The sequence below is a fragment of the Rhineura floridana genome, chromosome 3, assembly GCF_030035675.1.
Source record: "Rhineura floridana isolate rRhiFlo1 chromosome 3, rRhiFlo1.hap2, whole genome shotgun sequence".
Classification (NCBI taxonomy): Eukaryota; Metazoa; Chordata; class Lepidosauria; order Squamata; family Rhineuridae; genus Rhineura; species Rhineura floridana.
This window is the reverse complement of record NC_084482.1, coordinates 198,222,373-198,236,519: the sequence shown is the minus strand read 5'-3', so window position 1 is coordinate 198,236,519 and position 14,147 is coordinate 198,222,373. Positions and strand designations below refer to the sequence as shown.

Below are 14,147 nucleotides of genomic sequence, written 5' to 3'. Positions count from 1 at the left end.
CCTCTTGCAGCCAGTTCTGATTTCCCAATCCTAAGAGCACTGCCTTCCCTGCCCTCCACCATCCCCAGCAACTCACTCGAATTCAGCTGGTTCCAGATCTGTGGGGCAAGCCCCTCAGACACTGGGACGCTCCTGCTGCGAGGTTCACTGGAGGTCTCCTCTTTGGGGGCTGAAAAGCCGGGGCCACTGGGAAAGGCCAGGGGTTCCTGAGAGAGTCGGGGAAGAAACTTATCCGTGAGAATGTACAAAGCCAGGTAAGCCTTCACTTCCATTTGCCTCACACAAGGACTACGGGAAAAAATTGCTTACCTGCTGCAGCAGATCTTGCTTACGAGGCCTTTCCCGGCGCTTTGCAGAAAAGCCACTCACCATGCTGGATTCCTTCACAGGTGCACTGTTGGAGTGAAGCAGCTGGTTCTTCTCCAGGAAGGAAGAGTCTGGATTAAAAAAAAAGGGGTCTCTAGTGAAAAGGGAGTGTAGGGTGGTGGGGAAGAGGCGGTGTAGTAGGAACAGCCAGAAAAAGGGGGAGGGGCATGTGCACAAAAAAACCAGCAAGTTCCCCTTTAGGGTGGAGGGTCAGGTATCTTATCCCTCTGAGGCTGGAAGCACCTGGCAATGCAGCAAACAGTACAACAATCCTCCTCAAAGCCCGTCAGCAGCCATTCTTGGAATCTGAAAATACACGCTCGTACTGTGCACTGGGTAACCCGACTGCTGATGCAGTTTGCTAGCTTCTAGAAGGGACGGTTTGTCCTTACCATAAACGGTGTTTCTTCATGGATGATGAGAGGCCTCCAAGCGGGTTCAGTAGCTTCCCCTGTAGCTCAGAGACAGGAAACTCTTCAACAGACTTTTAAGCTCCTCCCCTCCTGCTGAGGCCGAGTTCATTTCTTGTAAAGCTTCGGAATTCAGCCTCAGTTTACCACCAAACATAACATGTATGAAGAGAAAAAACAACCAAACTTGACAATAACCAAGAGCATTAGTAACACGGTATATTGACCAACAGAGAACATATCGGAGAAGTCATGGCACTCATAGACTTTGTCCCATCCACCATATAAACTCTGCAAGGGTGGGCCTTGGAGACCTCTCATCATCCATGAAGAAACACCGTTTACGGTAAGGACAAACCGTCCCTTCTCTCATGGATGACAGAGGTCTCCAAGTGGGACGTACTAAAGCTGCAGACCTAGGGTGGGATAGATGTCGGCAGGACTTGTTGTAAAACCCTGCGGCCAAAAGAAGCCTCAGCTGAGGCGTAGAAATCAATTTTATAGTGTTTGGTAAAGGTGTTCGGAGTGGACCATGTTGCTGCTCTGCAGATATCTGCCACTGGAGCAATTGTGGAAAAAGCCGCTGAAGTAGCAGCAGGCCTGGTTGAGTGTGCTGTAATGTGCAAAGGAGACGGTAAGTGTAGTGCCTCATAAGCCAGAGAAAGACACGCCTTAATCCAACATGCTAGTGTGGCGGAAGACACTTGCTTTCCCATAGTGGCTGGATGAAAGGACACAAATAGTGAATCAGAACGTCTAAAAGACTCTGTGCGGGAAATATACACCTTTAGAGCACGCCTTACATCCAGCGAATGTCATGCCTTCTCCTTGGGGTGAGAAGGGTGAGGACAGAATAAAGGTAAGAGTAACTCCTGTTGTCTGTGAAATAGCGTTTAGGCACGAATGCTGGATTAGTGTGCAAAATCACTCTCTTTATGAAAAGAATGTAAGTGCTTTTGTATGGATAGTGCATGTAGTTCCGACACCCATCATGCCGACATGATGGCAAAGAGAAAAACTGTTTTAAACGACATTAATTTCAGTGGCACGGAATTCAATGGCTCAAATGGAGGTTTCTGCAGTGCAGCCAGAACTGTATGTAATAAGCTCCAGGTTGGAAATCGGTGAACATCTGGTGGACTAAGAGTAGTAGCTCCCCTAAGGAATCGCTTCAACCACGGATGCATCGCTGTCGAGTTGAAGTCCCTGATTTGTAAGACAGATGACAAAGCTGAGAGCTGCCTTTTCAGAGTGTTAGGTCACATGCCCTTCTGAAGCCTGTCTTGTAGAAATAACAGCACTTCATAGACCCCAGCCGATACTGGTCCAACCCCTTTTCTGCCACACCAAGAGGAAAACGTCTTCCACGTTGCCTGATGGTCGCCTGGCCGCCAGGATGGTAGTCACCGCCTCTGCCGGTATGCTCGAATTTAACAGTTGCAGGCGTTCAATTTCCAGGCGGTTAGCTGAAGCCATTGGGGTTCCGGGTGTAGCAGTGGACCCTGATGCAGCAGGTCTGGCCTTGATGGAAGATGAAACGGGGGTGATGTGGTCAACTGAATGATGTCTGAGAACCATGGACGTCATGGCTAGTATGGGGCCACTAACACCACAATGGCCCTCTCTGATCGGATTTTCTTGAGAACTCTGGATAACAGAGGTGTCGGAGGGAAGGCATAGTGCAGGCTCTTCTGCCAGGGAACTGCTAGGGCATCCACCTGTTCCGCATTGTGAGACAGGTACCTCGAGTAAAAACGTCTCTTCTGGTGATTGATCTCCGAGGCAAACAGATCTATGGTGACAGTTCCAAACATAGACTGAAGGGATTTAAATACCTCCATGTTGAGGGCACACTCCACCGGGAACAGTTGTTGCTGACTGAGCCAGTTGGCTGTCACATTTAGATGGCCCTGGATGTACTCTGCTCTGATTGAGGAAAGATGCTGTTCCGCCCACAAAAGCATGTCCATGGCTTCCCTTTGTAGTGATAATGACCTTGTGCCCCCTTGCTTGTTCAAGTGAGCACAGGTTGTCGTGCTGTCGGTTCGAATCAAAACATCTGGAAACCTGAGTGAATGAAGTGACAAAGCGCCAGGTGTGTTGCTCGAAGCTCCAACCAATTGATGCTTCTGGTTGACTCCGACTGTGACCACTTGCCCTGGATATACTGGCCCTGACAGTGAGCTCCCCATACTTTGAGGTTGGCATCAGTGGTGATGAGGGAGCGAGGGGAATCGTACATCAGGACACCCCTTCACAGATGTGCCTCTGATTTCCACCAAAGAAGAGATGTCTTGACACTGTGGGGAATTCGTACATAGCGGTGCCTGCAGTGTGCAATGTCCTCCTGATAGTTTATTAACAGCCATTGCAGCGGGAGAGAGTGTAGGCGAGCCCAAGGAGTAATCCCTATGGCAGAGGCCATCATGCCCAACAACTTTGCCAACTTCATGATGTCTGCTGATGTCACCCGAGCCAAGGACGTCGATAGGGCCTTGATTTTGTAAACCCTCTCCTGAGAAAGGGAAATAGATTGGTGAACTGTGTCTATCCATGCCCCCAGGTGCTATAGCTGCTGTTATGGAGTTAGGTGACTCTTCATGGTGTTCACCAAGAATCCATGGTCTTTTAAATGGGCTAAGGTTATCTGGACACCCTCCTGGGCCTGGTAAAAGGACTTGGATCAGATCAGGAAGTTGTCCAGGAAAGCATATATGTGTAGGCCACGTACCCGAAGGCTGGCCACTAATGCCGCCATTACCTTGGTGAAGACTCTTGGAGCTGACGACAGACCAAAAGGTAAGGCTTTGAACTGGTAGTAACCTCCGTTGTAAGAGAAATGGAGCAGGCAATGGTGTGCTGGGAGAATGGGAATATGAAGGTATGCTTCCTTCAAATCTATTGAGGCCAGGTAATCTTGATGTTGTAGAGCCTCCTTGAGGGATGTTATGGTCTCCATCCTGAACTTCCGCTGGATAACAAAGCGGTTTAGAAACTTCAGGTCGAGTACCGCGTGCCATCTTTCTTCCCCACCAAGAAGAAGACTGAGTAAAGCCCTGTGAAACGCTCATGGGAAGGAACTTCCTCTATTGCAGAGATGTTTAACAGGTGACATATTTCGTTGAATACTGCTTGTTGCTTTACTGCACACTCAACCAGAGCTTGAGACTGGGGAAGGAATGAACTTGGCAGGTGGATACTCCGACAGTTCTATCTTGTAACCTATGTTCACTATTTTGAGTACCCAACAGTCCTGAGTGGACTCTTGCCAATGGTACAAGAACTGACTGAGTCTGCCCCCTACTGGCGGAATCTGATCTGAGTCAAAAGCGTCTTTGTTCTGGCGTGCCTGTCTTCCTTGACCATAAGTGCCTTTGGAAGCGTTAGGTTGCTGAGAACGTTGTTGAAAACAAGATCTGTTCCAAAAGGGACGGCTGCTTCTGAATTCTCTAGTTCGACTTGGGTTCTTGGAACCACAAAAGGAATGAAATACCTGAGGCGAAGAAAAAGGACATCGAAACGAATGTCTGTCCTCCCGTCTTTGGAAGGGCATCATCCTCCTCTTGTCCCTTGTCTCCACCAGAACATCCTGCAACACTGCGTCACCAAACAACTTTGTGCCAGAAAAAGGGACAGAAGCCAAATTTGCACGGGAGGAAATGTCCACATCCCAGTGGTTCAGCCATAGATGTCTACAAGCGACAGTTGCTGCTACCATGGCTCTGCAGGAGAACTGGACAGAATCCATGGTGGCATCTGCACTGCTACTCCTTCAGTTAAAATGGCGGAGCCTCTCATTCCAGGCTCCAAAATGGCAGGTAAGGTTGGTCCAGTATCCAAAATGGCGGCTGCAACTGCTTTCGGGATGCTAGAGCCTGACGTTGCGCTTCCAATTACAACTGCCGCCGCTTCCCGCAACCCCTTGGGACAGGGAACCACATCCGTGGACTCCCTACCTGGGTACACTTCCATACCGGAGCCACGTCTACCGCCATAGCTGGAAGAAGTGCCCTCCTTAGGGTCACTAGCGATCGATGGTTTATTCCTGCTTTAAATGGCAGGAAGCTGTGAAGACTGGGATCTGAACACGGCTGCGGCCGAGTATTGCCCAGATTTAGTCTGCTTTTTCTTAGAAAGGTGAGCCTCAATGCTGCGTTTCTCCATATAAAAAAATCGATTAGGCAGCCAATAGCAGAGCAATAGTTCAGGCAAAGAAAAATTGGCTGAGGAGAAGAAAATTCTGAGGTAACTGTTAAGACAGCTTTCAGAGAAGTAAGAAATAATAGGACAGTAGAATTAAGGGGTTTTTTGTTTTTTTTTAAACAGATAGAAGACGACGAAGAATCAACAGTTTGTTGAAGACAAGGAGCGAACTAAACAGGTAAGGTATTTAGTATGACAGAAATTATTCAAAATAATGGTCATAAACACGAGGGGAGGGTATAAAAGATAAAATATCTTAGATTAGGAAATGAGAAGAGAAATATATCTAGTAAAGAGAATAGAGAAATCAGGCAAGATGTCTCTCCGAGCCGACAGGAAACTAAAAACTGAGCCTCAGCAGGAGGGGAGGAGCTTAAAAGTCTGTTGAAGAGTTTCCTGTCTCTGAGCTACAGGGGAAGCTACTGAACCCGCTTGGAGACCTCTGTCATCCATGAGAGAAAGTTTTCTGTCACAGAGCTGGGAATGATGGGAAGAACTGCAGTCCCCTGGAGCTGCTAAGAGCAACTGCAGCTGAAGCATTGATTAAGGCACTCAACACAGCTACCAGTTATGTCTGTCCCACGACACATCTCCCATCGACTGAACCAAAAGCTTCTTTTTGCAATTCTAGTACAACAAATAAATATTGACTTGACAGGCAAGTTATCACCAAGAATGATTCTGGGGGTTTCGAGTCCCAAAACCCCAGAGAGCTTCTGGCTACTAAGCACAGGCTTACCTGTGTTGCCGCTGCTCCTGCTCTCAAAGCGTCTCAACGGGAGGGCAGAGCAGTTGCTGCCTCCAGGCCCCAGGAAGGGCGACTGGGCAGGGCCAGGGGAGGCTGGCTTTGTGTGGCGGCTGCCCAGTTCAGCCAGAGCCTGCTGGATGCCAGCTGGGTCACTGTGGATGACGCGGTCCAAGCGGTACACAGTGCTGGTGGTGGGTGCCGGGGGCAGGCTGAGGCCCGGAGAATGGTCATCGGTGTTCCGGCTAAAAGAGGCAGGTAGGGTTACAAAAGGGGCTGGCTGATTCTTCCCTCCCTCGCCATCCTCAAGTCATCTTCAAAATCCCCTCCATCTTTTGATAGTGCCCACTTCTCCTGAGCCAATGATGGAGGATGCCTCCTCCACCTTCTGCCCACACCTAACTTCCCCTGGCCTTCTTACAGGCTCCCCCCCGCCACGGTTTTGCTCCCTGTCTCTTTCCCGTAGGCACACCCACTCAGCAGCTACAGATTTGTTAACTTTAGTGGCAGGCAAGGATTTAAGAAGAATTATGATTATGAGGAGCACATTCCCATTATCCGGATAATCATTCAGAATAGTACTGAAAAAGGAGACAAGCTGTTCAAGGGAAAAAGTGGCTCTATGAAGCTGACATTTTTTTCAGCCTATATCTGAATATGCTGACTGACACTATGTAAATTCTTTGGGGCCTCAGATGTGGGCCTTTGGAATCAAGAATTGTCTCCCACCTCCCACTCCTGTTGCAGGGGATTTTGGTTCTTTACCCTGCAAAGTTCCTTGAGCCATCAAGGACAAACCAGGGACATCACACCTGCAAACACATCCAATTTCATTCTCATTTGGTGAGCCATCACCAGCTTGAGTCCCAATTATCTTGGGAATGTCTCCTTTTGCATGAGCCCACCTTTGTGGCAGGATCACTTTGATTTCCACCACGCCTACCCACAAGGCCAGACTGGCTGCCATGACAAGAGGCCCTGGCTGTGGCCCCTGCTGCTTTTGAATGCCCTCCCCCAAAGCAAACAGCCAATGCATTATCTTGCTACTTTTTCTTTTTTGGCATTAGCATACAAGGCCCAGAAAAAGGTTTAATTTTTATAACAAAAAGTGGTATGGAAAATTTTAAGCAAACACAGTCAGCAACTTAGCTGACACCTTGCCCACTTCTAGCGAAGGCTATATCATTCTACTATCCACTCTGTTTGTTTCTCTCCCTCTCACTGGCCAATCCCTAACAGGCCCAGAACAATCTAGTCAAAACCCTTCCTTGGCTCGTCTTCCTCACCCATAATTCCCTGCCTGTTTCTCCTTTTCCATCTTACTCTCTTCTGCCATGCCTCCTGCTCCCAAACCAGACTTTATCTACCCATCTCTCTCTCTCTCTCTCACACACACACACACCCCTCTCTCTCTCTGGCTCACTTCTCTAAGAACTTGCCTGCGGTTCTTGGGAGAGGGCCAGCTCCTCTTGTCACCACCACTGCGCCCACCGCCACTCCCTCCACGGCCAGGTTTGCCGCCTCCTCCCCCTGGGCCGGGATTAGAACGCCGGTTCTGCCGGTCCATGCCAGGCCGCTGACTGGAAAAGCTGCGCTTGGACATCTCCTTCCTCTGAGCTAAGCTGAGCTCATTGTTGGGCGGCCGCCCACCCACAGAAGGTGCACCAGAACAGCCACCTTTGAGGAAGGCAGTGGGGGGAGGTCCACCAGGCGCTGGCTCCTTCTCACCCCCGCCCCTGCGCTCAGTGAAGTCACTGCTCTCTGAAGCAGTCTCCCACTCCTCGTTAGCCTGGTCTGAGTTCTGGTTGGACAAGTCAGGAGATTTTGTGCCAGCCACACGCCGGGCAGCTGATTCTTCTGGGAGCGGGACAGTAGGAGCAGGGGAGAAGGGTTGACTTCTCTGCTCGCCATTGAGTCGGGCCGCATTCTCACGCTCCTGTTTCAGCCTCCGGAACCGAGGTGGCTTGTCCTGCTGCTGTGAGCGCCCATGGCGCCGGCGACGGGGTGGCCGGTCAAAGCCACGATCTGAGCCAGGGCCAAGAGGCTGCTGTTTTGAGAGGGCTTGAAAGCCACACGATTCTTCTGGGGTCACTGCTGGAGGGCCTGAGGACACCTTCTCTTTCCCAGAAGACTCCAGAACTACCTCTGGTTGCCTCTCGGGTTTCTTATTGGGCTGGGGCTTGGATGGAGAGCTCCATCCACCAGGGGGTGCACGACCCCCTCCTCGGCCCCGGCGTGAAGGGATACCACGAGGAGTGAAGACACGCCCACCACGGGTGCCTGGATCTGAGAGGCGCGGTGGCATCTTGTCAGCAAATCGGGGCAAGCCAGGGTGCTGGGCAGAAGGTGCCGATGCAGAAGTCACTGGAACAGTTCGGCTGCGCTGGCTTGGTGTCGGTTCCTTGGTCATCTCCTTGTCTGAATGGGCCACATCACTAGCACTCTCATGCGTCTCACTTCCTGTTTCAGAGCCCCGCTGACGCCGCCGTTTGGGTATCTCTTCGTACTCTGAGCCTTCGCTACGTGTCTCACTCGTGTTGCGTGGGCGGAAGTTGGAGCTTGGCCCTGTGGCTTTGCCAGCCCCATCATCCAGCCGGTAAAAAGGTTCACGGTAGCTGCGGAACTCCCGGCTTCTTCCACGGCCACCTCGTCCACGGCCACTATAAGCACCCCGGAATCCCCTTCCTCGAGCAAAATACTCTCCTCGCCCCCTGGCGCGTCCACGGCCAGTGTAGCCGCCGCGCTCATATGGGCCATCCCGACGATGCCGGCTTGGTGACAGTGGGCCCTGTTGCTGCTCTTTAGGTGGCATCACTGTTCCACCATTTACCACCGGCTTTGCCTTGTTCTCTTTGCCTGGTTTCGGGGACTCTTTAGGGAGCTCAGGCTTGCTGCTCACTGGCTCTCCACCCTCTTTGACCTTCCCAGCAGGACGCATCTCCTCACCTTCATCTTTTGCCTCTTTAGGGGGTGGCGGCTTCTTGATGGGCCCAGCTCGCCGTGGAGCCTTGTCCCCAGAAATCTCCTCAGTTCTCCGGCTGCTGCCAGGACGGGGACCCCAGCGTGTCTCTGTCTTGGACTCACGCCGTGGCTGTTTGTGGAATTCATGCTGCTGCCGTGGTGGTTTCTCCACCCGCCGCAGTACCTCCTCTTTGACTGGAAGGTCCTCTTTAGGCTGTTCAGAGGGAGGTTTCTTAGCCACTACGGGCCGAATGACTGGAGGCTCAACTGATTTGACTTCCTCGGGGGGGTCACGATGCAGCAACTGTGGCTCTTCCTCACTTTTACGGGGTGGCTGGACTTGGGGTTCAGGGCGCCCATTTCTGCTCACCTCTGTCGGTGCCGTCAAAGCCATGCTGGCTTGCCAGGGGGGCCCTGGTCGTGGGGGCTCATCCACTGGGAAGCGGTGCAATGAGGCAGGATTGCCATTTTCTGAGAAACCCTGATAGTTCCCCATATAGGGCTGTGGCGTGATAGCCTCACGCAGGCGAACTGGAGGAGTCTCACTCCTGAGAAAGAGATAACAAGGATGAGGACAATACCCTCTATTCTGGCGTCAGCAACCGATGGCTCCAAACATTGCAAACTGCCTCTCCCCCCAATTGCCAATCTCTGTGGCACTAGAAGGGTATGAAAAAAGAGTTTTGTGGCAATAGAGCCTCAACAGCTAGCCTCTCTGGGAATGGGCAGAAGACTTTGCCCCCCCATCACCATCACTATGGTGAGCAAATTGCCAGGGCCTCTATTCCATGAGACCACCTTTAAAAGCAAACATGGGACTACTTCAATCACTTCGGATCTTGTTCCCTTACCTAGACGCTCCCTCTAAAAGTTCCCTCACCTTAACCCCTTCTCTTCCTCATCCTGCTGCCGAAGGGATGCTGTCTGAGGCCGCGGATCTGCACCAGAGGGGGCGCTAGTAAAGGCATCTCCGGCCCAGGCCAGCTTGGGATCAACAGGTGGGGTGCCACGCTCTCGAAGAATGGGAGGATGGCGGTCAAACTGCTCTGAACTGGAGCCCCCGCTGTCCGATCGCTCACGGGGCAAGAGACCTGTGGGAGAGAAGGAAGACACACGAGTCAGATCTCATGGCTCATGCAGTCTTCTAAACCCAATCCCCTTGGGCTGGTCAGTTAAATCTGGCTAGCCCAGTACCTGCCTGCTAATCTGCACTTAATGAGACCAGGCTTCTTAGTTCTACTTACCAGAGGGGTGTACCCCAGGTGGGTAGAAATCTATGGGAGGCCGCCCTTGCATCATGCGTGGGTCCATGTAAGGCGGAATCATCATCCAGCGAGGATCAAAGTTCATCTGTGGCATTGGTGGAGGCCGTCCAATGGAGCCTGGGTACATGCCTTTGGGCGGAGGCTGCTGTGCAGGAGGCGGGGCTGGGGCTTGCTGCTGCCCTGTTGGCCCAGGCTGAGTGTGAACATTGCCCGAGGGGCCCATAGCAGCCAGAGGAGCATTTGTTGCCTGCTGCTGGGTAGAGGAAGCCAGTGGGGGCTGGACTTGGCTGTGTTGGTGCTGCCACTGCTGTTGCTGCTTCAACAACTGCTCCTGAAAAAGGGGAGGGGGGAGAGAACAGAGTGCTCCTTGACAGCATCCCTCAGCAGCACCCTCATGAGAGGTGCCATTTCCGTGACAGAGGATGTCACTGGATGGGGAAGTTATGTGTTGCTCAGGTAGCTGTGAGAACATCAGGGAGCATCAGAGACTCTAGTCTAAAGACTCATCGCTGCAACAGAACCTTGAGTAAGTTTTCCCCCCATCTCCACTCTCCCAACTCTTCCCCAACTGGGATCAAGTATCCAGCCCAGGTGCCCAGCCCTGTTCCCCCATACCTGCTGCTGTCGTTGGAATCGTGGAGGCAACGACTTCTGGTACTTTGAGTAGCTAAGAGTCTGAGCAGGTGGTGGTTGGCGCACCTGAAGAACTGTTTCGCCTTTGGGCTCCACCTTGGTTGGGATGGGAGCTGCTGGAAGAGCAGGCCCAGGTAAGGGTGGTGGCTCTTCCCTCACTTCAGGCACTTCCTTGGGAGGAGAAGTCAGAGGTGGCTCACCTGCAGTGCACATATACAAGACACACATTTTGAAGTAGCAGGCAGATTCTGGGTTCAACCATGTTCATTTCTACAGCCCTTAAGACAGGGATGAGGATCCTGTAGCTAGAGATGAAACATTTCCAAACATTTTGAAGACAGGGAAAAAACCCGGCTTTTTAGACCAAACAAATGCAGGAAGTGGAAAAATAAGCAATACTTTTTTTAATGCACCTTTTACAGATCGAAAATCACTTTTGTTACTTTAGGAACATAAAATGTATCATGAATAACACCCACAAAAGGCTTTGGGGGAAAATGGGAAAAAGGTTTCCCCAAATTTCTCCAGGCCTTCACATCTCTACCTGTGGCCCTTCAAGAGGAAGTTGCATCAGCCACAGCCAGCCTGGTCCACGGTCAGGGATGCTGAGAGTTCAGAGCCTATCATCATCTGGGAGGGCCACCACTTCCCAATCCCTGCCTTAAGCCCCATATATACCTCCCCGCCCAGATCAGCAGCCAAGCCTGTGCTGCTCCCCACGTACTTTCTGATACACCAGGAATCTAGGAAGCTGCCTTATACCAAGTCAGACCCGGGCCTATCTGCTTCTGTGTTGTCCAAGCTGGCCAGCAGCGGCTTTCCAGCATTTCAGGCAGCGAATCATTCACAGCCCTCCCTGGAGACACAAGGGATTGAGCCTGGGGCCTTCTGTATGCAAAGCAGATGCTCTACCACCAGCTACAGCCCTTCCCCAAAGAGGTTTGCTCTACGCATCTGTGAAGCCAGGCTTTTATGGTGGGAGTGCTCAGTCTTTCCTGTACCAGAGGGGTGTGTGTGTGTTATTTTACTGTTCAGGAACACTTTATGAGAACAATACTGCTGGAGGCGGCACTGCTGAAGTTACTGTATATTGCTTCAGGTGTTTTGAAAAATAAATTTTGTAAAATTAAATAAGAAGACAGATAGCTTGTGGGCTCAGTGCCAAAAGACCCTTCCCCTCTCCCCCAACTGAACTCTTAGGCCAAATTCCCACATGGATCTTCAGGGAAAAGGCTGTGGCTCAGCAGTAGAGCACCTGCATTGCATGTAGAAGGTCCCCGATTCAGACCCCGGCATCTTCAAGTAGGGCTGGGAATGTCCCCCGTCTGCAGCTCTAGACAGCTGCTGCCAATCCATGCCAACCCTACTGAGCAAGATGGAACAATAGTCTGACTCGGGAGAAGGCAGCTTCCTATGTTCTAATTATCCAATGACAGCAACAGCAACTGATAACTTGCATGTGCGTAGCAATGGCCAATTCACACAATGCTGCAAAAGAGAGGGCATTCATCCAATTAGCTGAGACTTGTTAGGCCATATATGAAGTGGCACGTGTGCATGCGAACCGGGCAAACTTCCTGCTCTCCTGTTTTGCTTTTATGTTTCCATCCAATGACTTTTTTTTGGGAGGGGGGAGGGAGATGACAGATGGGACATAATACATATGAAAAGCAGTTACCAGCACTGGCAGAGTCCAAGCTGCTCCCGCTACTACAGCCACCAACACTACTGCGAGGTTTGTTAGCTAGTACTGGCTCCTCTTTCTCTCTCTTCTCCTCAGGGGGGACTGGGGCAGCCGGTGGATTCGAGGGCACTAGGGTGGGAGCTGGAGGAGGAGTAGCAGCAGCAGGCAGCTCCTTGGGAGGCTCTGGCTTCAAGCGCTTGTCAGGAGCTCCAAACTTCTCATCCAGGCGCTTGAGTTTCTCGGCGCAAGCAGCCCGTCGCTCTTCTTGCATGCGCCGCTCCTCTTCCTCCCGCCGACGTCGGGCCCGCTCCACTGCTGCGGAGATCTCCGAGGAGGACTGTTTTCGCCGCTGGCGCCAAGCTTCATCCTCGTCTTCTGGGGGAGGTGGTCGCAGCGGACGGTCCTGGAGAAGGAGGACAAAGAGCAAGACGCTTTGACTCAAAGCTGCTCCATTAAGGAAAACCAGAGCTGAAAGCTCAAACATCCAAGCAAAGCAGAGGTTGTTCCTCCCCACAACCTTGTTTCCTTGCTAAGAAGCAAGAATTCAAACATCAAAAATTTTCACAGCCAAGTTGTTCTGTTTCCTTGCTACTTCACCCCTTTAATAACTTGGCATGGAAGCTCTATTTGAAGACAGGATACCTTGGCTAATGCTGTGCCACCCAAACACCTATCTTTTAAGCAGAAAAACAGGGCAATATTATAGTAGTAGTAGTAGTAATGTACACTTTTCAGATTAAGGAAGTTTTCAACTTTTACACATTGTGTAAAACTAATGTTTCCAAAACTTGAAAATCTAATGTGACTGTAACCCCAACTCTAAAACTTAAATTTGCTTTTATGCCCCTTGACAAGGCATGGGACTAGTTCTCCATTCTTTGGCCTACCTGAATAGCAATTCCCAACCACAGAGGCTGCCAAGTTTTGTAGCCTGTTTAGACTCACCGGGAAGTCATTGGGCTGTCCCCAGTTACCCCGGTTGGGCGGTGGGGGTGGCGGCGGAGGCCGGGCTGCAGGCAACGGCTCTTTGGCACCCTCTGGGGGATGTGAGTTTTCGACCCAGGCTTCTTTCACAAGGGGTTGATCCTCTTTTGGAGTTCCAGCCTTCTTTGTGTCTGGGGCTGATGACTGGCTTTCTGGGCCAGAAGCCTCATCATTGCTTGGGGACAGAGGAAGAGAACCATGTCAAATGGGGCTATATGGATCCTGCACCCACTGCTTGCAGCTGGGGTGACAAGGTGCAGGAATGGTGTAGACTCGGGTACTCTTGTCATGTAGCCATGGCCAGGTGGGCTTTTCTGTAAGGTGATCCATGTGACACAGGGCTTCAGCTCAACAAGGGGTCAAGAGCATGGGACTAGTTGGCCCGGGGCCTCCTTCCCACGAAACTGACATCTTATGTGCCTGTTTTGTGGGACAGGCAAAGGTTTGTCTCCAAATAAGTTCTACTCAGAGAAGACCCACTGAAATCAATGGACCCGAATGAGGTAGGCCCATTATTTTCTGAGGGTCTAATCTGAGTAGGCCTGGGCCTGGATACAACCCTCAGTAATTGGCCACATGTACACCTCACTGTCAATTCTTACTGGTTCTCAGTGGTTTCTTCATCAGAGTCTTTTCCATCCTCTTCATCGCTGAATTTCAGCTTCTCAGTGTAGTCCACTTCTTCATGGGCTCCTGAGAGAGATAAAAGACAGGCAGCTTCAGACTGACAGATCCAATAATGAGGAGCTGGACAGAACGTATGACTAACAAGATCTTTTTTTAAAATAAATGGTTTATAGAGACTTTCTACAATCAAGCAGTATATACATTTTGTTAAATAAAAAACTCCTGCAGAGTCCCAGCACACACAACAAAGAAAAATAATAAATTGATGA

At 51.0% G+C, this 14,147-nt stretch overlaps 1 protein-coding gene and 1 non-coding gene across 7 annotated transcripts in view; both read right to left on the bottom strand.

Annotated features, from left to right (window-relative positions):
• Positions 1-14,147, bottom strand: part of PRRC2A (proline rich coiled-coil 2A) — a 39,541-nt gene that overhangs the window by 8,201 nt on the left and 17,193 nt on the right. For all 6 annotated transcript variants that reach the window (XM_061619406.1, XM_061619400.1, XM_061619405.1 and 3 more), the window contains exons 10-19: positions 13,854-13,944; positions 13,213-13,426; positions 12,262-12,670; positions 10,566-10,783; positions 9,930-10,281; positions 9,566-9,776; positions 7,164-9,233; positions 5,719-5,969; positions 310-437; positions 77-206 (exon numbers count right to left, since the gene is read on the bottom strand). In XM_061619406.1, coding sequence (XP_061475390.1) covers positions 77-206; positions 310-437; positions 5,719-5,969; positions 7,164-9,233; positions 9,566-9,776; positions 9,930-10,281; positions 10,566-10,783; positions 12,262-12,670; positions 13,213-13,426; positions 13,854-13,944 — 4,074 coding nt within the window. The remainder of the gene's footprint in view (positions 1-76; positions 207-309; positions 438-5,718; positions 5,970-7,163; positions 9,234-9,565; positions 9,777-9,929; positions 10,282-10,565; positions 10,784-12,261; positions 12,671-13,212; positions 13,427-13,853; positions 13,945-14,147) is intronic.
• Positions 10,400-10,464, bottom strand: LOC133382653 (small nucleolar RNA SNORD52). The gene has a single exon (XR_009762037.1). It is a non-coding gene; the product is annotated as a small nucleolar RNA SNORD52 (small nucleolar RNA).